Source organism: Camelina sativa, chromosome 9 (genome assembly GCF_000633955.1).
Source record: "Camelina sativa cultivar DH55 chromosome 9, Cs, whole genome shotgun sequence".
NCBI classification, from domain to species: domain Eukaryota; kingdom Viridiplantae; phylum Streptophyta; class Magnoliopsida; order Brassicales; family Brassicaceae; genus Camelina; species Camelina sativa.
In genome coordinates, this window is record NC_025693.1 from 25736182 (window position 1) to 25761261 (window position 25080).

General features: G+C 36.1%; 6 protein-coding genes, 1 non-coding gene and 1 pseudogene across 7 annotated transcripts; all 8 read right to left on the bottom strand.

The window, feature by feature from the left end:
* On the bottom strand, positions 906-3908 carry LOC104712256 (annotated as a pseudogene).
* LOC104712257 (protein HOTHEAD-like) lies at positions 4587-7126 on the bottom strand. The gene is made up of 5 exons (XM_010429110.2): positions 6985-7126; positions 6241-6885; positions 5536-5939; positions 4896-5434; positions 4587-4788 (listed from the first exon to the last, which is right to left on the bottom strand). The coding sequence occupies exons 1-5, from the start codon at positions 7067-7069 to the stop codon at positions 4707-4709; spliced, it is 1755 nt and encodes a 584-aa protein (XP_010427412.1). The 5' UTR covers positions 7070-7126; the 3' UTR covers positions 4587-4706.
* LOC104712258 (protein HOTHEAD-like) lies at positions 8186-11397 on the bottom strand. Its single transcript, XM_010429111.2, has 5 exons — positions 11217-11397; positions 10459-11100; positions 9774-10180; positions 8563-9101; positions 8186-8473 (listed from the first exon to the last, which is right to left on the bottom strand). The coding sequence occupies exons 1-5, from the start codon at positions 11296-11298 to the stop codon at positions 8431-8433; spliced, it is 1713 nt and encodes a 570-aa protein (XP_010427413.1). The 5' UTR covers positions 11299-11397; the 3' UTR covers positions 8186-8430.
* Positions 12940-14345, bottom strand: LOC104712259 (peptidyl-prolyl cis-trans isomerase CYP19-3-like). Its single transcript, XM_010429112.2, has 2 exons — positions 14239-14345; positions 12940-13696 (listed from the first exon to the last, which is right to left on the bottom strand). The coding sequence occupies exon 2, from the start codon at positions 13683-13685 to the stop codon at positions 13155-13157; it is 531 nt and encodes a 176-aa protein (XP_010427414.1). The 5' UTR covers positions 13686-13696; positions 14239-14345; the 3' UTR covers positions 12940-13154.
* LOC104712260 (probable methyltransferase PMT22) lies at positions 15505-18332 on the bottom strand. Its single transcript, XM_010429113.2, has 8 exons — positions 17715-18332; positions 17401-17550; positions 17051-17321; positions 16860-16970; positions 16582-16753; positions 16239-16484; positions 15955-16149; positions 15505-15859 (listed from the first exon to the last, which is right to left on the bottom strand). Exons 1-8 carry the CDS (start codon positions 18222-18224, stop codon positions 15676-15678), a joined length of 1839 nt encoding a protein of 612 aa, XP_010427415.1. The 5' UTR covers positions 18225-18332; the 3' UTR covers positions 15505-15675.
* TRNAK-CUU lies at positions 18883-18955 on the bottom strand. The gene has a single exon. It is a non-coding gene; the product is annotated as a tRNA-Lys (tRNA).
* On the bottom strand, positions 19453-21317 carry LOC104712261 (ferritin-3, chloroplastic). The gene is made up of 8 exons (XM_010429114.2): positions 20957-21317; positions 20716-20799; positions 20557-20617; positions 20360-20447; positions 20179-20240; positions 20003-20068; positions 19849-19912; positions 19453-19735 (listed from the first exon to the last, which is right to left on the bottom strand). The coding sequence occupies exons 1-8, from the start codon at positions 21244-21246 to the stop codon at positions 19695-19697; spliced, it is 756 nt and encodes a 251-aa protein (XP_010427416.1). The 5' UTR covers positions 21247-21317; the 3' UTR covers positions 19453-19694.
* On the bottom strand, positions 22258-25074 carry LOC104712262 (probable leucine-rich repeat receptor-like protein kinase IMK3). Its single transcript, XM_010429115.2, has 2 exons — positions 23155-25074; positions 22258-23062 (listed from the first exon to the last, which is right to left on the bottom strand). Exons 1-2 carry the CDS (start codon positions 24887-24889, stop codon positions 22431-22433), a joined length of 2367 nt encoding a protein of 788 aa, XP_010427417.1. The 5' UTR covers positions 24890-25074; the 3' UTR covers positions 22258-22430.

The window sequence follows — 25080 nt, forward strand, 5'->3', positions numbered from 1 at the left end:
CATACGTAATCTAACTTCATCCTTACGTAAGTTTATGCTGTCTCTGTTTCGATCACCTTTATACTTTAGGTACGAATACGATCATTATCTTTTTTGTCTTGCAAGTGTATGCACTTTCATGGGAAACTTTGCTTAAAAAATTTGACAGTCAGACAGTGCTGCGGCATATAATATATATACTTATACTATCTTGATGGGCGCTAGGGATTAAAAAAGTAATGGGAAACCTTAAAGCTCAATGCATTAATTAAATTTGGCATTGACTTATTAAATGGAACAAACAAACCATGCATATGGCAGCTGTGTGTAAAAGATTCAAAACCTTCGTATTATAATATTACTATTCTATTTTGTACATTAGGAGTTTAATTAGGACCACGTAAGAAAAGTATTACAAATTAAGATCAGAAAACTTTTAATAGTATAAACTAACTGAAGCTGCAAATTAATCACATGTTAGTGTTCATATGCATGTTATATTGTTTCTTTTTGACGTCAGTTTTATATTTTTTTAATTATATGTTTATAACTTCTTAATATACGATTCTTTCAAAATCTTACATGTTCTATAGAAACTTTTATAAAGATCAAATTCTAAAAGTCATCATCATATATATATGAACAGTGTACTTATGAGAAAATCTCCTCTTACACAAGTATATATATACTTATCGAGTTCATCGTTTCATTTTTTTTCTTTTTTTATTTGGATTATCTGATTTGGGACTTCTACAATTCGATTTTAGTTGTTTCTTCACTATTTTCCTTTAAAGCCGCCCTCTCTCGGAGAATCTTCTGCCCCATATACCTACACATTAGAAATCTCCAACATTTATCATGTCTATAACATATATTGTATAAATAACTTGTTTGGATCATTTGTTACGTTCGGTTTATGCATGTGTTTACCTTCCGAGCATCATGATCGTGGCTTGTGGATTAGTCCCCGGGGTCTTGAGAATCGTGGATGCATCGATGACCCTCAGCGCATCAATCCCTAATACTTTGTAATCCTTGTCCACCACTTTTCCAACTTGACAACCTCCATGGTAATGATAAAGAGTCATCACTGTATCTTTACATAACTGTTTCAAATCGAACACCGAGGTTATGTGCCTTGGCCTCAAATTGATGGGAAGGAGAAGAATGAGATCCAACAGTCTACGACCGGTCACTCCAGGGAACTTATACTTGGAGTATGCCTTCGAATCTATCACTTTAATCAAAGTACTAAGTCCTTCAACACAATTGTTCAAATCCTCTGGCTCTTGGTAGTAGTTGAATGTCACTGAAGGATTATCATCTGGATTTGTGTTCCGCAGCTCCAAGTGACCTCGCGAGAGCGGTCCATCCACTTTCATAACTATCCCACCAGCTTGTGCCGTCACGTTGAATCGGAAGTCCAAAGATTTGAAAAAGTTTGAGAGGGTTTTGGTAGGGAGTTTTATCTGCATATACATCATACAAAAATAACACCTGAATTAATTAGTCTTGTGAATAACAATTTTATGTAATGTTTGGTGATATTAATTGATTATATATACCTCATTGAGAAGATTTATAACACCATCGAAGAAGCTATGTGTCAAACTAATAGAGAGACTTAACCCACTTAAACCTTCAATATAACTACCAAACTGTGGGATGCCCGCGATTTGGACAAGGGACACTTCTACTGGTTTAGGTGAAGGGACTAAAACAGGGTTCATGGTGTTATCACCCATTCCTTTTCCCACCATGGGGTGATCTAGGATGATTGGATTCACTCCATGGGCTGCAAGATGGGATCTTGGACCAACACCACTCAACATCAATAGTTGCGGGCTTGCAATTGCACCCGCTGATAAGATCACCTCATTCAGTGCGTCCTGATCCGCTAATTCTGCTGTGTGGAACAATCCATTTGCATCTCGGAATATGACCCCTTTGGCTTTAGGCTTTGGACTTTCTGTACAAAATCAAAGTTGATCATATCCGAATCATAGGAAAGGACAGGAACAATGTGTATGCTCATGTTCAACGAAGCAGGATGACAACGACCAAAATGATGAATTCCAAAATTATATGATACACTACATTACTTAAAAGTTAAAAACAACAAAGCGAACTATTGAATTGATAAAGTGGATTTTAAAATTTTGGTTTGGAATGTAGAATTTATCTGGTAGTAAAAATTTGGTTACGTGTAAGATAAGTCTCTCACACACTCTCTGTCTAGCTCTCTCGATGTTCTTAACCCTCACGAGTCATGCCGTCCAGTAGTGATGACGTCTCTAAAGGCCAATTGCCACCCCTTAACCTTTGGCTCGAACACCACTTTCTTCTCGACCCACTCGTAAGCCGCTTCGACCTCGTCTCGATCCCATCCTGCTTCCGCCACGAAGTCATCTTCCGCACGCGAGTAGAACCCCGCGTTTATCACCGTGCCTCCCCCGAGCACCCGCGCGCGTGAGTTGAATACACCGTCTTGGGAGATGAAAAGCTGCGCCCATGAGTTTGGAGTTATGTTCAAGAGTGTGTTTACGAAGTTGTTGATGTCTGTGGCCGTTGGGTTGTCGTAAGGGGAACCACCACGTTCGAGGATTAAAAAGGTAGCATTTTGAGAGAGCGTTGCGGCTAGTGCACATCTGGCGGTTCCTCCTCCGATGACTATATAGTCGAAGTGAGACAACTTTGGTGCTAATGTTGCATCTTTCATAAAACTATAATAACCAGCTTCATGACAATAAAAAAAAAAAAAAAAAAAAGAAGAAGTTAAAATCAAATACATATACACTATGAGTCTATGAATAACCTAAAAACTCATAAACAGAATCTATATATACATTTTTGGATACATTTAGCAAATAAATCCTGCAGTTGAAACCTATTTACAAGCATGCCATTAGCATTAATTATTAATTTATTGTCATTTAATTTATTAATATTAAATTTCAACTTTTATAAACAAGATTTCTCATCCTTTAAAATTTCTAAAATAATAGGAACCACTTCCTTTAACATTAAATATTAAGTTTATAATAAATTTAATTAATATTAAGTTTTAAATTTTACAAAACAATATTTTCTCCATAAAAACATTTTCTAAACAAATTATATACACACATCTTGGGTCAATCCCAACAAAGAAAGCTTCAAGGCCAAAGGTTCTTTCTGGGAAGCAACCAGGGTGGTGGAGATGTCTAAGCTTTCTGAAACGGACGAAGGTACCAAGGTGGTGGAGATAATCGAGGAGTCGGAGGAGGATGACGGCAAAGGAGAGACAAGTTTCCTGATCCTTCCCACGTCGGAGGAGACGATTGTCAGAACTGGGTCGACCATGGTACGAAACATGACCGGGGAGCAAGTGAAGAGGATTTACCACAAAGATATGTACCGCAAACAGACGCTGATGTTAACCGAAACTTTGCAAGCTGAACCTCTCTCTTTTGCAGTTCCTGAACGTGTCATCAGCATCATAGACCGTTCAAAATACGAAACTCTTGTGTCAGATGACTGGGAACTACTTTTTCTCCACCAGACACCATAGACCACTTTTGACAGAGATACATTTGAATCAGTTTCCAGTTGCACTGGCTTATCAGCAGACTCTGAAACAATCTCACTTTCACTTAAAATGAGAGCAATCCTTGAAGACAAGTTGCATTAGTTAGTTAGAGTACTAACTAATATATTTATATTTGTAAGGTTGTACATTTTAAAAAATACAAATTAAACATTAATTATATATAGTTAATCAATAAAACAAATTATATTTTTTTTATGAAAAAATAGTCCCACGGTACACCACGGGTGAATATCTAGTGTTTAGTCAAAAAAATCGTACCTTTATCGGAATAATACGAACCGTGGAAGATGAAAATTACTACGATAACAAAACGAAATAATCGGAATATATGAAAATCCATGATGGTGTAGTAAACGAAATTCATGACTCTATGCTATAAATTTTTTGACCCACTCCAAAAATATAACTTTTAATTTGCTTAATGTGTACGTAGTTATATCATTTAGGGCATAAAAAGACTAGAATTCATCCGCTTTATATAATGGCGAAGTATATATACGATCCTCTTGTTCAGAGCCGTATATGAATTAACAAACAGTATGAACCTTATATATATATATATATATCATTACGGTTACGGCATATTCTTATTTCGATTGTGATTTTTTTGGCCTTTTTCCTTTTACCATTTATTTATCAACATGTGTGATAAATGATTTAGCATATATTATTTATGTCTTGAGAATTTGTGATATATGTGACAAAATTTTAATTAGATTTTTTTTTTATATGCGGTTCTTTCAAAAAAAAAAATATTACGACTGTGACCGCTGGGGAGAATTGGAAATTCTCACTTTTAAAAGAAATCCCATTAGATAATAAGTTTGACAACAAATGTTTTATGTTATGGTGGTGAGCTGAAGAGGAAAAGGAATTGGCTTATCATTTAGCCAGTGAGTACCTGCATGCATGTACTATATAGATTGTAAATGAACTAATTAATCCTAAAACTCACTGTATCTATTAAATCATAGATTACCAAATTCGATTTCATTTACTTTCATTCACAGAAAGAAAATAATCAGAAACCTCAAGTTATTTTCTTGGTCATAACACATTGACATTAATGAGAAAAAGCTCCTTGTACACACAAGTATTTATCTTTTTATATATATATGGATTCTTTGATTTAGAACTTTTACAACTCGGTTTTAACGGTTTCTTCTTCTTCTTTGCTTCGGATAATAGTCCTCTCTTGAAGAATCTTCTGCCCCATATACCTACAAATATTTAGAGAACACGGTTTATAGCTTTCGAACAATGATATATATGTAGAGAGAACATGGTTGGATCATAAACATCTATTGATTTCTGCATGTGCGTTTACCTTCCGAGCATCATGGTAGTGGCCTGGGGATTAGTCCCTGGAGACTTGAGAAACGTGGATCCATCGATGACCCTCAAAGCATCAATCCCTAATACTTTGTAATCATTGTCGACCACTTTCCCTACTTGACAACCTCCATGGTAATGATATATAGTCATCACGGTATCTTTACAATACTGTTTTAAATCGAACGCCGAGGTTATGTGTCTTGCCCTCAGATTGGTGGGAAGGGCAAGGTTGATATCAAGTAGTCCACGAGCACTCACTCCGTCGTACTTGTACTTGGAGTATCCCTTGGAATCGATCACTTTCATAATGGTACTAATTCCTTCAACACACTTGTTCAAATCCTCCGGATCCTGATAGTAGTTGAATGTCACTGAAGGGTTATCATCTGGGTCTGTGTTCCGCAATTCCAAGTGACCTCTGGAGAACGGTCCATTCGTTTTCTGGATGATCACACCCGCTTTTGCCGTCAAGTTCAAGCGAAGATCCAAAGGTTCAAAAATCTTTGAGATGAGATGCGTAGGAAATTTTGTCTGCACATAAAACAATATTATACAAAATATAGGGTGTTTAGTCTTGTGTACGTGTTATATATAACAAATTCATAGCATGTGAGTGTATTAATAGAGTATACCTTCTTAACAAGTTTCAGAACACCATCTAAGAAGCTACGGGTCAAACTAATAGAGAGACTTAACCCACTTCCACCTTCAATGTAACTGCCAAACTTGGTGATCCCAACGGCTTGTACAAGAGACACTTCTACGGGTTCAGGAGAAGGAATGAAAACCGGATTCATCGGGTTATCAGCCATCCCTTGTCCCACCATGGGGTGATCTAGGATGACCGGATTCACCCCATAAGCTTTGAGATGGGCGGCAGGACCCACACCACTTAACATCAATAGCTGTGGGCTCGCAATAGCACCCGCTGATAAGATCACCTCATTCATAGAGTCTTGCGTTGCCAATTCTGCCTTGTGGACCACTCCACTTGCATCTTGAAATATCACCCCATATGCTTTAGGCCTCTGGTTTCCTGACAACACAGAATTTTCGTACCCGGAGCAATAAAATAATTGTGTACAATACTGTCAATGACGAAATTAAGACAACATACTTAAAGCAAACTTAATTATAATTATGTATATATAATTCTATATATAAACCACAAGTTATGTTACACTAATGTTTGATTACGTATCAGCTACGTATCATTTACATCTTTCTCTCTCTGCCCTAAACCCTCACGAGTCACTCCGTCGCTTCTTCAATCAAAATTCATAAACCTCATACCATGGAAAAAAAAAACATATGTACTAGTATTAATTAGGGTATACCTTTGGTAGTGAAAAGAATTTTATGGACAGAAGCATGCAAGTAGACAAGAATCTTCTTCGGATTGGCATACTCCAACAAATTCGCCGCCGTGTGTCTATGACCATCCCGGTCAAATATCGTACCACCAAATTTGGTCCCATTGATATGTCCAAACGTGAAACCATTGTTTGGACTCACACCAGCCTCCAAAAGCCCATCTCTAAACGCCGATTGCCATCCTTTAGCCGGCGGTTCGAACACCAACTTCTTCTCGACCCATTCATAAGCCGCTTCGACTTCGTCCCTGTCCCATCCTGCTTCCTTCATAAAATCTTCTTCCCCACGCGAGTAGAATCCCGCATTTATCGCAGTCCCTCCACCGAGCACGCGCGCGCGTGAGTTGTAGACACCGTATTCTGAGACGAAAAGCTGCGACCATGAGTTTGGAGTTACGTCTAAGAGCGTGTTTGCGAAGTTCCCAATGTCTGTGGCAGCTGGATTGTCGTAAGGAGACCCACCGCGTTCGAGTACTAAAACGGTGGCGTCTCGAGAGAGCGTTGCGGCTAATGCACATCCAGCGGTTCCTCCTCCGATGATGATGTAGTCGAAGTGAGATAACAACGTTGGTGCTGAGGTTGCGTTTTTCATAAAACTATAGTTTCCAGCTTCAAGATAACCAAAAATTTTCATAAAGTTCGGAATTAGTATTAGTAACAGTATATGCTAAGATATGGTTGGTTAGTAAGGGGAAGTAATTATTGTACCTTCATCGCAATAACACCATGAATCGTAAAAGATGAAAACTGCGACGAGTATTAAATGAAAAAATCGGAAAATATGAAAATCCATTTTAGTGTAAGATTATAGATTTGTTTTGTTCTTTTATCTTTTTTGAGGCAAAAACCAGTGGTTTTTATAAACAAACCCAAGAGAAGGAGCTATCTCATACTTTGTTCGACAAAGTTTTAGTTTCGGCCTCTTAATTTGCTGGCACATTTAGGTCCATAGATTATAGTATAATTAGAATCCTACTATATTAATTGGGAAGTACAAATATGAAACTAACCTTATGTAAAAAATTACATTCAATTGCCATTAGAAATTTTTAATTAAGCTTAATTAATTAATTTAAATAAATATAATTAACTAAAAAATAAAAACCACTCACAGATCAAATATTAAAAAATCTAAAAATATATATATATATATATTTTCTCTCTCTAATAAATTATGAACGAAATTAGTAAACATTTTTTAAAAAAAAATATAAACCAATCAGTTTTAAAAACTAAGATTTTATATCCAAGTATACAATATAATTATTTTTAATAACTAAATTTGATGATTTCAAATTATTATTCTCCTATCATCTTTATTTTATGTACAAATTGTTTGAAATTTTCATACAATACTTATCATTAATAAAATGCAGAATTTTTTCTGCATATGTTGTGATTTGAATTTTTTAAAACGAAGATATATCACTCAATCTATGAAAAATGTGTGTTTTAATTTCCACGGGTTGGTAAAAATAAATTTATATAGATGATATATTATAAATTTTATTTGCTCATAATTATAATAATAAAATTACTATTTTATATTTCACAAAATAATGATGCAAATACAACAGACAAACAATAGAAAACTGGAATAATACGTCAAAAATAAAATACTATAATATTCTAAAATAATTAGTATTCAAATAGACTAATAGATTTACATAATAATTAAAAATAAATATTATCTCAAACAAAATAACAGTCTTTAAAAAAATATAACAATAAATTTTATTATTATATTATAAATTTTTTTAAAAATGTTGACCCGTGCTTTAAGCACGGAATATCTTCTAGTTTGTTTTTATTATATAACAATTAATATATAGTTAATGTTACCCAACGGTCCTTATCATACACGTTTTTCTTGTATCCATATTTTTTCTCAACCATACATGATACATCATAATTCAAAGATAATTTATTTTATAACCATAAGACAAACCAAAGATTTTGTTATCCTTTTTGGTTCCTTTTTAGTTTCTCCGCAGTTGGCCAGATCCAAAATAATAATTTTGCATGTACAAATGACCAGGCTGCACAATTGTCCCTTTGGAAAGAAGACCTAATTTGTCGAATTGAAAAGAACTATATTTTTTCCTTAACAAATTTTTTTTTAGTATATTTAAAATCTCATGTTTCTTCTTTTCTTCAGAAAGCCGTCCTCTCTCGAAGAACTTTCTGACCCATATACCTACACATTACAATTATCCATAAATTTTACAATTAAAACATGTTTAAATCATCATTTGTATCGATTGGTCTTGGCATGTGTTTACGTACCTTCCGAGCATCATGATCGCGGCCTGGGGATTAGTCCCTGGAGACTTGAGAAACGTGGATCCATCGATGACCCTCAAAGCATCAATCCCTAATACTTTGTAATCCTTGTCGACCACTTTCCCTACTTGACAACCTCCATGGTAATGATATATAGTCATCACGGTATCTTTACAATACTGCTGCAAATCAAATGTTGATGTTAAGTGTCTTGGCCTCAGATTGGTGGGAAGGGCAAGGATAAGATTCAATAATCCACGCCCACTCGATCCAGGGTACTTGTACTTGGAGTACCCTTTTGATTCTATCACTTTAATGATGGTACTAAGTCCCTCAACACACTTGTTCAAATCTTCTTGATTCTTATAGTAGTTGAATGTCACTGAAGGGTTATCATCTGGATCTGTATTTCGCAACTCCAAGTGACCTCTCGAGAGCGGTCCACTTGCTTTCTGGATGATCACACCCGCTTTTGTCGTCACGTTCAAGCGAAGATCCAAAGATCTTAAAAACGTTGAGATGGATTGAGTAGGAAGTTTCGTCTGCATAAGAAACATTATACAAAACTAGCATATATCATCTTCTGTTATAACAATTTCATATATCTTTAACCTCATGCTAGTTTTAAAAAAAGGAAAAATTCTCAAAAATAGCACCAAAATAAATTTATTTTTCAAATTTAGCACAACATCTCTAAAATTTCAGAACTAACACTATATTTCAAAATTAATTTTTTAAAATTAAATCCTAAATTCAAAATACTAAAACTTACCAATCAAAAGTATATGAAATTGAGAACCCAAACCTAAAAAAAAATTCTAAAAATTATTTTTAAATATTATAATGTACTCTCTCCGTTTCAAAATATAGGATGTTTTGGGTGAGAGCACGCAGATTAATAAATAATCACTTTTAAAAAGTTCAACCAATCATAAACAAGACTACATAAAATAAATACTAAAAAAATATTGAAGTAATTTAAAAGTTATTTAAAAAGTTGAAAACATCTTATATTATGAAACAAAGAAAAACCTCTAAAACATCTTATATTATGAAACAGAGGAAGTATTAAATAGTTCTATTTTTAAAAATTTATGGAATGTGTGTTATAATAGTCCATAAAACTAGTTTTAGTGTTATTTTAGGGTATATCTCTTAAAAAAACCAAAAAAAAACAATTTCATAGCATTGTAGTGTATTAATTGATTGTATACCTTTTTAACAAGATTTAAAACACCATCTAAGAAGCTGCGGGTCAAACAAATAGACAGACTTAATGCACTTCCACCTTCAATGTAACTACCAAACTTGGTGATCCCAACAGCTTGTACAAGAGACACTTCTACGGGTTCAGGAGAAGGGATGAACACCGGGTTCATCGGGTTATCAGCCATTCCTTGCCCCACCATAGGGTGATCTACAATGACTGGATTCACCCCATGCGATGCAAGATGGGCTGCAGGGCCGACACCACTCAGCATCAGTAGCTGCGGGCTCGCAATGGCACCAGCTGATAAGATCACCTCATTCAATATTGAATCTTGCGTTCCCAATTCTGCCGTGTGGTACACTCCACCTCCATCTTGAAATATCACCCCATATGCTTTGGGCCTCCCATTAACTGTCCAATTATATTAAAATTAAATATTATAACCATGCTCTAGTCAACATATAACAATATCATTACTGCGTATAATATATATATGCTTTAAAAAGGAAGTATTTCAACTAACAAACACAAGTTGTGATTAAAAAAAAAAAGTTTGATCACGTGTAAGCTACGTCTCTCTCTTTTATTGTCTTTTATTGGTTTCTTATTTTTTTTTGGCCAGCAACGTCCCTCTCTCTCTTCTTATGGAAACAATCAAACAATAGAAGTGTATTTTAATAGTCAAATACCTTTGGTAGTGAAGAGGATCTTATGGACAGAAGCATGCAAGTAGACAACAATCTTATCCGGATTAGCATACTCCAACAAATTAGCTGCGGTGTGTCTATGACCATCGGGGTCAAATATGGTACCACCAATTTTGGTGCCAACGACATGTTCGTACGTAAAACCATTGAAAGGAGTGACTCCAGCCTCTAAAAGCCCATCTCGAAACGCCGATTGCCATCCTTCAACCTGCGGTTCGAAAACTACTTTCTTCTCGACCCACTCGTAAGCCGCTTCGACCTCGTCTCTCTCCCATCCTGCTTCCGCCACGAAATCTTCTTCCGCACGCGAGTAGAATCCCGCGTTTATGACGGTACCTCCACCAAGCACGCGAGCGCGTGAGTTGTAGACGCCGTCTTCGGTGATGAATAGCTGCGACCATGAGTTTGGTGTTGTGTTCAAGAGTGTGTTTGCGAAGTTACCGATGTCTGCCGCGGTTGGGTTGTCGTAAGGGGAACCGCCGCGTTCGAGGACTAACACGGTAGCGTTTTGAGAGAGCGTTGCAGCTAGTGCACATCCGGCGGTTCCTCCTCCAACTACTATATAGTCGTAATGATATAAATTTGGTGCTGATGTTGCATCTTTCATAAATCTATAGTTTCCAGCTTCACGAAAACACATAAGTTGGAGAGTTCATATCAGTATACCACTAAAGGTATAACCGTAAAAAGAAATCATAAGTTGAATGATTGGTTAAATTAGGAAACTATAACAATTGTACCTTCGTCGGAATAACATGAGTCGTGGAAGATGAATACTGCGACGAGAATAAAATGAAATAGTCGGAAATTAATGAAATCCATTACAGCGCAAGATTATATTTGTTGAAGTGGTATAAGAAAGATCATAGTTGTTTGGTTCTTTATCTATTGGGGCTAATGAAAAAAATATGATTATGTCCATACGCTATATATATAAGGCAAAGTCTTTTGGAGTATAAACAATATTTATTAAAAAGAACCATATCTCTCACGGTTACGGAAAAGTCTTATTCGATGGTGGCTGGCTTTGGCTTCTTTGCTTTCTGGCACATTTAAGTCCAACGAGTATAATCAGTGTAGTACAACAATATCTTCCATATTAGGCACGACCAAAAGGAAAAAAATATCTTCCATATTTAGGAGTAGTAATTAATATATTTTAATTCATACCCCACGGTTCTTATTTATACACATTATTTGCAAAAAAAGTTTGGTTTGTTGTATTTGACTACTTTCTAAGAACTAAGATTTCGAGTTTCGACCATACATTACGATAAAAAGATATTTTTCTTATTGGATACCAAAAAATGTTTATAAAGGTAACATCATCCGATCATCGCAAATGATGCTAAAATGCGAACAAAATATACAAATATTTCGAAGGAAACCACATTTACCTAACATGTGTTTTTTTTTTTTTCTGCACTTGGCCAGATCTAAAATCGTATTTGTGTCCTTAAAGAGTTAGAAGTAAGGCTGCACAAGATGCTCAAAGAGTTAGAAGTGAGGCTGCACATGATCCTTTATGTAAGTGTACCTAATCTGTTGACTTTAAAATATATACTCTCTCTGTATCAGAATAGATGATGTTCTAGGATTTTATTTTGTATCAGAAAGAATGATTTTCTGTATACTTTATCAATTAATGCTAAAAAAATTGCAAATTTCAAGAATCATTAAATGAAAATTTAAAAGTTTGATGAAATATTATTGGTTAATAATTATAAAAATACTCCCTCGGTTTCACAAAGAGTGTCATTTTGACACAATGCACACAAATTAAGAAAATATAGAATTATACATGTTTGCCCCTATTTAATAAGTGAGTAATGGTTTAAATTCAATGAAAATGACCTTTGGGATAAAGGGTAAATTAGAAAATTTAATGTAAAAAACACATTGGAATTGTAAAGTGACAGTCTTTGTGAAACAAGAAAAAATCTCCAGAATGACACTCTTTATGAAACAGAGAGAGTATATTATTATATATAAATAATACCCTTATTGCTAGACATTAAATATTTTTCTTAATTCTTGTAAAAATACTAAAGCATCATCTATCATGATACAGACGGAGTATATATCTTTCTTACTTCTACTAATAATGAAGCATAGAGACTTTTTCTCTCATGCAATTAGTGATTGGCTTCGTTATTGTAATGAGCATGAGCTGGTTGCGTCTGACTTTTAGTAACAAAATTAGCATTAACTGCAATGGCAAACTTTAACTACAAACAGAAAACTTTTCAAAGAAATGTGAGAAATACTTGTTTTCATTGGTTAAAATCCCACATGATCATCGAGTCTTATCTAGTTATGTATGTATATATCTGCCCATTGTGAAAAGTCAGCAGCTCTAGAACTTTCAATGAAAGTAACAAGTGAATCCTAATAAGAGAGTTTGGCTTACGCATAACTAATACCAAAACATGAAACAGTTCATCATAAATTGGAAAACTTGAAAAAACCATAACCAAACGACTCCATAAAGAAATTTACCATAATTATCATCCATCCATCCACACTCATACATAGTTTTTTATAAAACTTAGAAGGATGAATCACTTACTAAAGATTCATATAATATTGTCAAAACCTAAGTAGATTGACCTTAACTATCTCTGATGCTGCAGTCTCCACTTCACAACAGTCAAGATCAACCAAAACGTGTTTAAAACTTACGAACTTGGGTTCTTGAGCTCACCACAGTCTTCAATCACAACTGGTTCAGAGGTATTTCCCCTGTCAGATCCCACATCTTCCATTGCCTTCACCACATTGTACCCATCAACAACTTTCCCAAAAACAACGTGTTTCCCATCAAGCCACGATGTCTTCTCAGTGCAAATGAAGAACTGAGACCCATTTGTGTTGGGACCAGCGTTAGCCATGGACAAAATCCCTGGACCAGTGTGCTTCAACTTGAAGTTCTCATCATCAAACTTAGCCCCGTATATGGATTCTCCTCCAGTTCCATTCCCACGGGTGAAATCTCCACCTTGGCACATGAATCCTGGGATGATACGGTGAAAGGCTGAGCCTTTGTAGTGTAACGCCTTCCCTGCTTTCCCAATTCCTTTCTCTCCTGTGCACAAAGCACGGAAATTAGCAGCTGTTCTCGGTGTTACATCAGCAAACAGTTCCATTACAACACGCCCTGCCTTCATCTTCCCAATCAAGATGTCAAAGAAGACTTTTGGGTTCGCCATTTTCACTAATCCTGTAAATAACAAAAGTTATGATTCAGCAACTCAAACTATGAACTAAAACCATGGATCTGAAACTAAACCCTATACAAAGATCACTTCCTATAGACTTTTCTTCATTCCAACACAGCCACAAACGCAACACAAAAGGTCTCAAATGGTTCAAACAACAACAATGGTGTGATCCAATTATTGTCTGATTCACTCAATTCAAAAGAATAGAGACTAAACTGTTCAGAACTGAAGCATATTGAAATCATATCAAACAACAAATCATGAAATCAAGATATAAAAGTGTCACACCCATCAAAATTGTCGATAAGAAAAGACAAGTTCTTATAACACAGAGATTATTATTTCAAATCCCAAATGGATGGTTTTTAGAATATCGCACAAATATTGAGCTCGCAGGCGTTTTTAATTATACGTTATCTGCAAGCCTTCGATATGTGCTTATACAACGCAAAAATTGAGGAAACAGAGAAACAATTGGATTCATAAACTGAAGCAGAATCATCAAAAGACATGAAAAAAAGGGTTCACCGAAATGAAGTACCTTTGCAGATGAAACACAAAAAAAAAAAAGTTCGTCTTCTCAACGAGTCCGTAAAGTTTAACTTCGGCGATGCGAGTGAAGATCTATATAACGGCTAGGGTTTTACTAGGGCTTTTGCTTGTTATGAGACAGAGGGAGTTCAATGTGTTTTGTCGTTTTTGTCCTTCCCTAACAGGCTCATCATTAAGCCCATTTCAGACCCATTACCAAAACTACCATCCTGACACCCAACAACTCATACAGTATTACTATTTGATTTCTTCTATATTTACTAGAGTTGAGTCTTTTTACCATACTATTTTTTAGTATAAGTTTTTATTTTGATAGTTGTATTTTTTAAACTCATAGTTATATATGTTTAATATTTACGAAATTTTAGTCTTACTTATTATTTTCTTTTTTTAGATAATTTTTTAATTTCATTATTTAGCATACATTTTTCAAATAATTTTATAATATATACTTCTAAATTTGAAATTTAATTTACCTTGTTTTGAAATACTTCCCCTGCAACAACGCGGGGGTCTGAACCTAGTATTATTAATAAACACTAAAATTACATTCTGGAAGATATTTTTTATGCTCAAAAACATTAGTCATGTTCCCTGTTTCTTTCTTCATTTGAAATCCTTGTCTACCTCCACGAAAGTTTTTGAATCGTGAGAATAAAAGAACGGTGGAGTTAATGGATAAACACATCAGCCTGAACTGAACATGCACCACTTCTCAGTTCCTAATTCTGATGTATGCAATCCATATAAATTGTTTTTAAATAGAAGACATCTTTATTATCATATTCTAAAGTCATATCCAAAAACTCACTATATAATCCATCTAACTTTTGGAAAAAAACTCTAGGTACATTTATTAAAATTTTATATATAAATTAACTAAAAGTTGTAAAGTAGATTCATCATTCCAAAAATATTTTGTTAAATTAAGAATTGAAGAGATTTCTTTACTATTTTATATTATTTTGTGTCATGGCCAAAAAATAAAAACAGTTCAAAAAAACAAATATATATATATATATATTCAAAATATTCTACATATGAACAGTTACAACTTTACAAAAAAAAACATTTACAATGAACAATTGCAATTTTTCATAAAAGACATTTAAAATTTTCTACATATTTTTTTAGAAAATTATCTAAAAATTACGATTGAAAAAACACAACTTTTGGCGACATTTATATTGCTATTATATATAGATTAAGTACACAACTATCAACAAATCAAAACCTAATCCTCAACAAAAAAAAATCAAAGGAAAAAAAGATTTGTATATAAACTTCAGGTTTTTTGAAAGCTTAGTTAATAAACGAACACTTTGTCAAAATAATTTCGCCTTCAGATTCATTCCTACACTTGGAAGCCAAAAATTATACTTCAAAAAAATTAAGAACAGCCTTGCTCAAAACGTAAATGAACTCTTCACGGACGCCACGAAGACTTGACGCCGACAAGGTATTTGCCTCTGTACACATTCGTTGACCATCGGAGAGATAATAGGATAGGGTTCAGCTTCTTCAACATTTCAACGGTGTCTTGCACTACAAGATACCCTCCTGGTCTTACTACTCTGTCTATTTCCACTACCACCTCCATCAATTCACACCTGAGAAAAACCCCAAAGTTAAAAGCAACTTATGTAGTTTCCTTGTAGATCCAAACACACAAAACTAGTCCAGTTCAAGAATCATAAACCTTTACCTTTGAGAAAGATTGGTGAGAAGGAAACTCGAGTGCAAGAGATCATAGGATCTAGGGTATGTATTGAACGACTCACACCAATCGTGGTATATCCCGATCAAACCTCTATCGAAAATGGTTGGTAACGTGTCTTCACCAGTCACAGGAATCACATTCATCACCCAAAGAGGTTTGTTTATAAGAGCAGCCGCAAATCTGAAAACAAAATTATGAACCAAGACAAGTAAGCAAGAGAAGACTCTTACTTTTGTGAACTAACATTGAAAAATCAAAAGTTGTCTCACCCTCCATAACCAGCGTTCATGTCCATAACATTGTGAATCTTGCTCCAGTTTATAGCTAAACCGTTTAGGTAGATATCTGATATGACACCAGACCAGAGTTTCGTATCTTCTCTGTATCTCTCTTCACCAGTCTGTTCTCTCAAGAGGCTCACCGGTGTATCGGTTAACCTTCCAGGCCATACTGAAGGCCATTTTCCGGTTAAACCGACCGGTACTTTTGGTAGACATGTAAGCAGAGGAGTGTACCTGTGATTCGAAGTTACAGGTATTGGTCAAGACTCGAGAGATATCAAAAACTCTGCTTTCTGCTGAAATGAAACAAAATAGGATAAAATGTCATTACCATGAACTGTTCTTCTTAGTCTCTTCTTCTATGCAGAGAGGTGGATCTTTCTTCTTACGAGCTTCATAGCAAGAATCTGAGTCTGGTTTTTGGTAAATCACGAATCCAACTTTTGTGAAACGAGTTCTAGCCACAACTTTCCAACACATTGATGTAGTCAAAGCCTCCATTGCTGCAAAGAGAAAACACACACAAAAGCAGAACATTCATAAACCTTCTTCTGTATGCATAATGGCAGACTCACTCTGATAAGATTAACAACAACTCTTAATACTAACTTTTCCAAACATTACGGTGTCCTTCATCGTGTTGATAAACCGGTGTAGCTGACCAGACAAAAAACCCTCCAGGCCTTAGAACTCGGTTAAGTTCCAAAAGTGGTCTACCACCTGCAACAACACATTTCCATAACCGTACTAAGAAAAGCAATGAACTTCTCTGATTCAAAAAGTTAAGGATGTATATCAACCGTATCCGTGCCAATGGACTCTGCATCTAGCGCAATGGATAACGTCGTAAGCATTATCAGGAAAAGGAAGCTTCTGAGTTCCAATAACAGCTAGTGTAGCTGGAATCCCTCGTTCTAGTGCGAACTGAATCTGAGCTTCGTGTTCGTCTTTAGGAGCAAATGACATAGTGATTACGTTTTTATCAAGTAAAGTCCCACCAAAGCTAGCCACACCACAACCAACATCAAGAACCACTCTTACTTTCTTCCCCCAATCAAGTACACGTAACGTCTGTACAAAAAAAAAGAAAAAACCAAAACTCAGTAAACTGAATCAAATATTTTGGTTTATGTGTTATATGTTTTTAAACCTTTTGTATGAAGTTGATGTAGTGAATAACACCGTCTTTGAATTGAGTTCCTCCTCCAGGGAAGACAAAGAAAGGTCCGGATTTGCGCACCCAATTCTGATCTTTCTTGTATTCTACAAGCTTCGGGTGAGGAACATTATCATACCAAATCTGCAGAAACAGAGAATTTAGAAAGCAGAACAATCACAAGAACTAAACTACTCTAAATCAACAAAGCAAGAACCAAGAAGACCTGATTTTTTTCTTTTTGCAAGAACCAAAGAAACCGTAACAAAATAAAATATCTTACCAAAAAACAGAAACGAGTCTCTCACCATGTCCCTACTCTGAGGCCAAGGAAGAGGAACCTTGTAGCGTTGTGGCAAAGGAACCAAACATTTAGGTGCAGGCTGAGGGCAATGTCTCTCTCTGTGCTCCATGTTCCTCTTCGACTTGAGTTTCTTGATAGCTTTCGTGTTATCCAAACAAGGTATGTAATCTGGACTCTCACATCTCTTCCAATTCACGGTCAAACTCACATTCCATTCTTTGTCGTCTTTAAGCAAATCCGATTCTAAACTCTGATCAATCGGATGATCATCAACGACTCGGGTCTGATTAACCGGTGGTTCCGGAGGAGATGATGAGTCGTCGTTGGTGGGACTCGAGATTGGTGTAGCGGTGGGGATGTTGGAGAGAGAAGATCGACGGAGATTAGAGAGAGACAAGTAAGGGAAGAGATCGATGGTGTCATTGGTTAAGAGGAGGATCGTGACTGATACGAGCAAGAGTGAGAGAACACAGAGACCTGAGAGTTTGCGACTTTGAAAGATGTTCTTGATCATTTCTTTATTCTGTTTCTTCCACACAACACAATTAGAGAGAGTTACTCTGATGATCGATCTTGAGAAAGGGAAGAGAAGAGAGATATTGTAGTTTGTGTGTAAAGAGCTAAATATAGAAAACAAGATTGGCAATAAATAAATATAATATATGACATGTGTCATGCCATTACTTGCTCCGACGTGATGTGAATTGTGAGATATGGAAAGTAATCTTATAGTATCTTTTATGAAGTTATGATAATTGTATAGTTTGATGTGCAAGTTAGTGGATGAGAATAGGGTACAAAAGGTGAAATTGGTCTAAACCGGAAAATCTTACTCTATTTAAACCGGTCTGTTTAAGGAGTCTCCAGCTTCAAGCTGTGTGACTTTGCCTTTATGTCTCTCAATAGAAGGACAAAAGCTATCAAAATTACCTAAGTTAACTCTCATAAATCAAATACTTTATAACTTCGTGTGAACGAATTGCTTATTTGTAGTCTTGTAGATTAATTTGATTGTGAACAAATTGCTTTAACTATAAAGTCATTTGGTTGTTAAATAAAGAACACATCAGACAAGAAATCATAATACCAAAGCTCATCCTCATGTGTCTTCTTCTTCATCTTAGAAACAATTACAAAAAGTTTTCCCTTAAAAAAATAAAGACACCAACATTCGCCCACCGTGGGGCTCGAACCCACGACCACAAGGTTAAGAGCCTTGCGCTCTACCAACTGAGCTAGACGGGCTTGTTGTTTGTTATCTCCTCCCTAACATAATATTGATAACGAAAAAGGTAAACATGAAATAAATTAGTAAATTACTAATGTACTGGTGGAGCTGGATGGTCTAGACTCTAGACTCTAGAGACACTACGCCCATGACATGTATCAGACTTTATCAACTAATTTTTTTTACCATTCCTCAATTTTAAGTTCATCGATATTTCAAGTCGATAAATGTCTTTTGTGGATTTATAAAATTTAGAATATTTTATACATGTGAAAGATATTATATCGCGTACACAATATTATACAAGATATTAGTATAAAATTGTTTTTCAAGAACATCGTATTAAAATGACGAAATAACAAATTGATTGGTATTTGTTGTGGGTCACGAAGTGTATGGACACTGATTACTGATCTCATTGGATTACCACTATGTTTATTTTTCTTTGATAAAGAATGTTTTGGTACCACTTTGTTACTAATACGAAATTAAAACATACTACTTTCATGCGCGGTAATAAAAGTGTATATCATAAAACAATGGTTGATGTGAAACGTTCTAAAGGAAACTGATATATTAGGAACATAATATTGGAAAATAAAAAGAAGGTTAACCCAAGAAACATAATAGCTTGTTTTCTCTCACAAAGGAACAGATATTAAATCAAGTCTACCCTCACAAAGTTACATCTCAGCAGCATACTCAAAATAACTCGAAAGTTAAACCGAACTGCGAGGTTACAGCTAAAAAAATCGATCAAGCAGCACGAAGAAGCTCCTGATCGAAATGCCATGTTCCTGTATACAAAAAAAAAAAAAAAAAAAAAANACAAAGTGTGAGGCACGAAGTGGACGAATTGAGGTAATGTGTTTTATATAGATTTTAAAACTGATTAAACAAATAGGTTTACCATGTCCTTTGCCGAGTCTCCTAAGTTGAGAAACATATTCTGAGATTTTCTTAATAGCTTCCACCTGCGAATGTTATTTTAAAAGTTCATTAGATTCCATTTTTGACAGATCTCTTTGCCACTAACATAGAACGTGTCTGTGTATTTTGTTTACCTGTTCGTTTAGGTACGTACTCTCAATAAAATCTGCCAACTGGACATCATCGTTCTTGGAAGCCACCTGTTGACCATCACAATATTCAAATGCCAAATTGTTATTAAGAAAGATTTTCTTAACTAGCTAGATTATGACTTGAATGCCATAAACAAGAAATAGAGAGATGGTCTTACACTGTGCAGGTTTAGGAGCTTTTCATTGACTAGCTTCTCCAATGAGAGAGTAAGCTCCATAGCTGGCAACAACAAAGAAACACCAAATTATGCATTCCAAAACTTAAAAATTATGCAATCCTCTTCAATCATAATAACATCACAACAATCTCAGAAACGGAAAAAAAAATTGAAGCTTTACCATAGAGAGCATCTCCTTTCTCAGGGTGATCAAACTCAGACTGAGGGAGCACCATGGGTTGTAACTTCACCCTTCCACCACGCTTGTTCTGTAGATCGAGTAAAACAAAAACGGTGTTAGTATAAAACAAAAACCTCAAACGATAGGGGCTAATGAAATAAAAAAACAAAACGAAATCGTTGGCTAAAAAGGAGGACCTGATACTCCATCAACAGCTCAGCGTGCTCTCGCTCTTCAACACTTGAATCCTTGAAAAATCTGAGTAACAGAGACAAATTATTAAATCAACACACACAGAGACACAGAACGAACATTAAGCAAAAGGGGTTTCCAATAATAATGAAAAAAAAACTCACTTGGCGAAACCCTTGAGGGCAACGTTATCACGATCAAAATACGCATAGAGAGCGTGGTAAACGTAGGATGCGTTATACTCCACACTGCAACCAAACAAACGCAAAATCCAGATTCATTATATACTCAAACAAAAAAAAAAGCTACAAATCTCAATGTTCTTCAAGCAAAAAAACTCAAATCGACAGATTTAGAATTCCAAATCTAAACAAAAACTGTTACAAATCGAAGACGAAAACGTACTTGATCTGTTCGTTAACAGCGGCTTCGCACTCAGGGGAGTACAATTGACGAGCAAGAGAAAACTGTTGACCAGAAGGAACAAGATCTAGCTCTTTCTTCACCTCTTCGAACGGCTCAAACACAACGCCGCTCAACGTGCTTGCGGTGGTTGATGAACCCTTGGTACTAGCACGGAGAGCGAACGAGAGGTTTCCGGGTTTTACAGAAGAAACCGAAGAGAAGAGAGGAGTCTTCTCTCCATGAATGTTCAAGAGTGAGAAAGTTGAAGCAGCAGCAGCTTTGAGAAGCATCTTTTCTTTCTCTCTCTCTGTGGAAACGAACGATATTGGAAGAGAAGAAGAAAGGGTTCTTTGTGGTGGGTGAGGGAGGCGATGAGTGGCGGAAGGATGTATTATAAATGGATGATGAGGCGGTAGATGAATGACACGTGTATGGATGAGATTGAGAGGTGGGTTTTGGAGCGTGTCAGGCGTGTGGTATTACCGCTTTGCTGGAAGATATTTACATTTTTCTCATTGGTTTTTGTGTACATTTTGGGCCCTCTCGTTTTTTGGATTTTTCCTTTTCGGCTTTTTCTGTAAAAGAGAAAAAGAAAAATATATCAATTGACATTTTTTTTGGTGAGAAAAAAGAAAAGGGGAATAAACTCAAAAATAAGGGAGTTTTGCTATAATAACCTATAATATTATTAGAAAACAACCAAATCTATCAAGATTTTAAAAGATTTGTAGAGCAGATTTTTAACATTTTTAATTTTTAATAGTATGTACAATTTTTACAATATTAACAAGAATAAAATATTTGAAACTAAATAATATGTACATTTGTAAAAGATTTGAAACTAAATAATATGTACAATTTTATTTCTTTCCAACAGAATAATATGTACATTTTTTTTATATTTTTAATAATTAATTGTGTAAAGTACTGTATCAGTGTGACAAGACGAAAAAAAAAGAAAAATATCACTGTTACTGGTGGGGCAAGTGCATTCTGATTCATTTTTGTAAATGTAGTAGAATACTAAAGCGCGTGATGTTTTCCAAAGTTAGGGGAATATACTTCTCTGCCAACTTTGTTTGTGTTTTGGCTATAAATTGTGTTAAGCATTTCATTCTTATATAAAGATACATATTGGTATTTTGGTTAGATAATGTTCTCTTCTTTTTAGTGTATGTGCCCATTTCAAACTTACCTACACTTTTACAGTAGTTAGTGTTGAATCTCATATCTTGTAAGTTAACCCAAATTTCACATTTGAATTTTTCACTAATGCTCAAGAGACGGAGGAGACGGCTTGGTGAAAGAGAAGAAACATGACCAGTTTACACTATTTACAAACACAAACTGATGACGAAAGTGGTTCAAAACACTGAAACGAACAAAGAAAACAATACTTGGAAGAATTAAAGAATTGCAAAATCTCTACTATTACAACATTCCAATAACTACCAAAATTCTCCACTCCTTCTTTCTATTGGCTTGTAGAAGCAGAAGCTTCAGGAACATCAATCAACGACGGTTCAGAGGTTGTTGTTGTTGTCTCTTCAGGTCTAATCTCTCCGAGTTGTGTCATCACTTGTTGAGCTTCCGGTCTTGTTGATGGTGTTGGATCAACACAATGCAACGCCAGTTTCAGTGTATTCAATATCTCATCACCCATTGTGTTCACATCATTCAACAGCTCCAAATCGAAAACCTCATTAGTCCACTCTTCTTTAACCGCTGTTGCAACCCATTGAGGCAAATCCACACCGTTTAAGGCCTCACTCGGTGATTTACCAGTCAAAAGCTCCAATATGATCACACCGAGGCTGTACACATCGGTTTTCGTGTTGGCTTTCTTCAGCTTGGAAAGCTCAGGTGCTCTGTAACCTAACGCACCAGCTGTTGCAATCACGCTTGATCCTGCTGCTGCTGTCATCAGCCTTGAAAGACCATAATCTGAGATCTTGGCGTTGATGTTCTCATCCAGAAGCACATTGCTTGATGTTAAGTTTCCGTGGATGATATTTGCGTGCGTGTGAAGGTAGAACAAGCCACGAGCCATTCCCTTTATTAAACTCATCCTTATAGGCCAATTGATATGAACATCTGGTCCTCTTGCTGCGATTTCAAACAGAGTTGCAAAATGTTAATATCGTAGCAAAAGTACACAACTTTGAGTCTATTCTAGCAAAAGAAACTATCAAACTTACCATGGAGGAATGTGGCTAGACTTCCTCTAGACATGTAATCGAAGACAACAAGCTTCTCTCCTTTAGGGCCTAAGTAATAAGCTCTAAGTGCAAGGAGATTCGGATGCCGGATTCTTCCCAATACATTAATCTCATTCTCAAACTCCTTCTGGCTTTTGGTGATCTTTTCTCTCAACCTCTTCACTGCAACTTGACTTCCATCTTCAAGTGTAGCTTTGTAAACTGTTCCATAAGTGCTTTTCCCCATAATCTCTGCTGTTGCACACAAAAGATCATCTGCAGTAAACGCCATTGGCCCATCAAAATGAACCAGCTTCCCTCCGTTTTCACCTCCAACTTCAGCTTCCCCTCCTTTCTCGGTCTTTGCAGCTGCAGGTCCAGGTCCAGCCTCTCCGCCCTTAGCTTTGGTTTCATTGACTTTCTTCCTCAGCAAGCAACATAGAACACATACAAGGATAAGCATGACTATGAGGAGTGCTCCAGAAGCAATGAGAATGATGTCTTTGATACTCAGATTCCTGTGAGATGATTTCTTTTCTTTTTCAGGAGACGGTGAGGGAAGAGTTGGACATGGCGTCGAAACGCTGTATCCACAAAGCTCTAAGTTTCCGACGAAAGAGGAGGCATTGAACTTTTGGGACAAGGGAGTAGGAACAGGACCAGATAAGTTGTTATAAGAGACATTGAAGAAGCTAAGGCTATTCAGATCAGAAATGGAATTAGGAATCTCTCCGGTAAGTTTGTTTTGAGACAAATCCAGATGTGTAAGAGAAGAAATGTTTCCTATAGTTTCAGGGATCTTGCCACCTATACTGTTACTGCTAATATCCATTGTTCTAAGCTTAGTGAGTTTGCTAATCTCTGAAGGTAGGGTTCCACGGATCCTATTATGACTAAAGGAAAACTCTTGCAGCTGAACTAGGTTGCAGAGTGAAGATGGGAATGGACCAGTGAGAGAGTTGTGATCAATAGATAAGACACGGAGACTAAGAGACTTACTACTCCAAGTATCTAAGATTGGACCAGAGAGGTTGTTATGGTCAAGAGCAAGAAACTGAAGAGAAGAAGAACGAGAGAGACTCACTGGGATCTGACCAGAGAGTGAATTGAAACTGAGGTTAAGCCTAAGAAGCTTAGAAGAGTCAGCAAGATTCGGTGGGATTATCTCAGAGAGCAAGTTATGACTGAGATCAAGCGTTTGAAGGAAACGTGAAACACCGAGAGAAGCAGGTATAGAGCCAGTGAGACGGTTGTTGAAAAGCTGGACACCTCTGAGATTAGGAATGAGTCCCAATGACATTGGAATCGAACCTCCAAGGTTGTTGTCATGAAGACTAAGCTTACGAAGAGCTTGAAGCTGTCCTATCTTCTCAGAGATTCTACCTCCAAGACTCTTCCAAGGGAGTTGAATCACAATGACTTGACCTTGAGCACATTTGATTCCAGACCAGCCACCAGAGCAAGCACTGGATCCAGAACCGTTCCAGCTTCTCAAGAATCCTCTAGGATCAATCAGCTCTTGCTTAACTGCTTGAAGACCTTGGTAATCAGCTTGTGTGATCACTACACCGTCCCAGGCTTGGCTTGAGCTGGGAGGGACGAAGAAGACGAGGAACACGATTAGGTGAAGGAGAAAGCAGCTTCGAAGTGAAGCCTTGGGTTGATCAATGTTGGTGTTGATCATACTTAAAGAATTGAAATCAAAGAGAGCTTGGTTTTGGGTAATAAACTCCATTAGAAGAAGAGAGAAGAAGAAGATTTGAGAATAGTTTATGAGTGAATAGAAGCTTTGAGGAGGATGGAACAGAGAAAGAATTTGGAATTGAAAGAGTTTTGTAAAGAGAGAGATGGGTTTCGTTGGGAAAGAACAACACAGCACGTGACCATCTTAGAGAGAGAGAGAATCTTGATGAGTGTTTCTTTTAT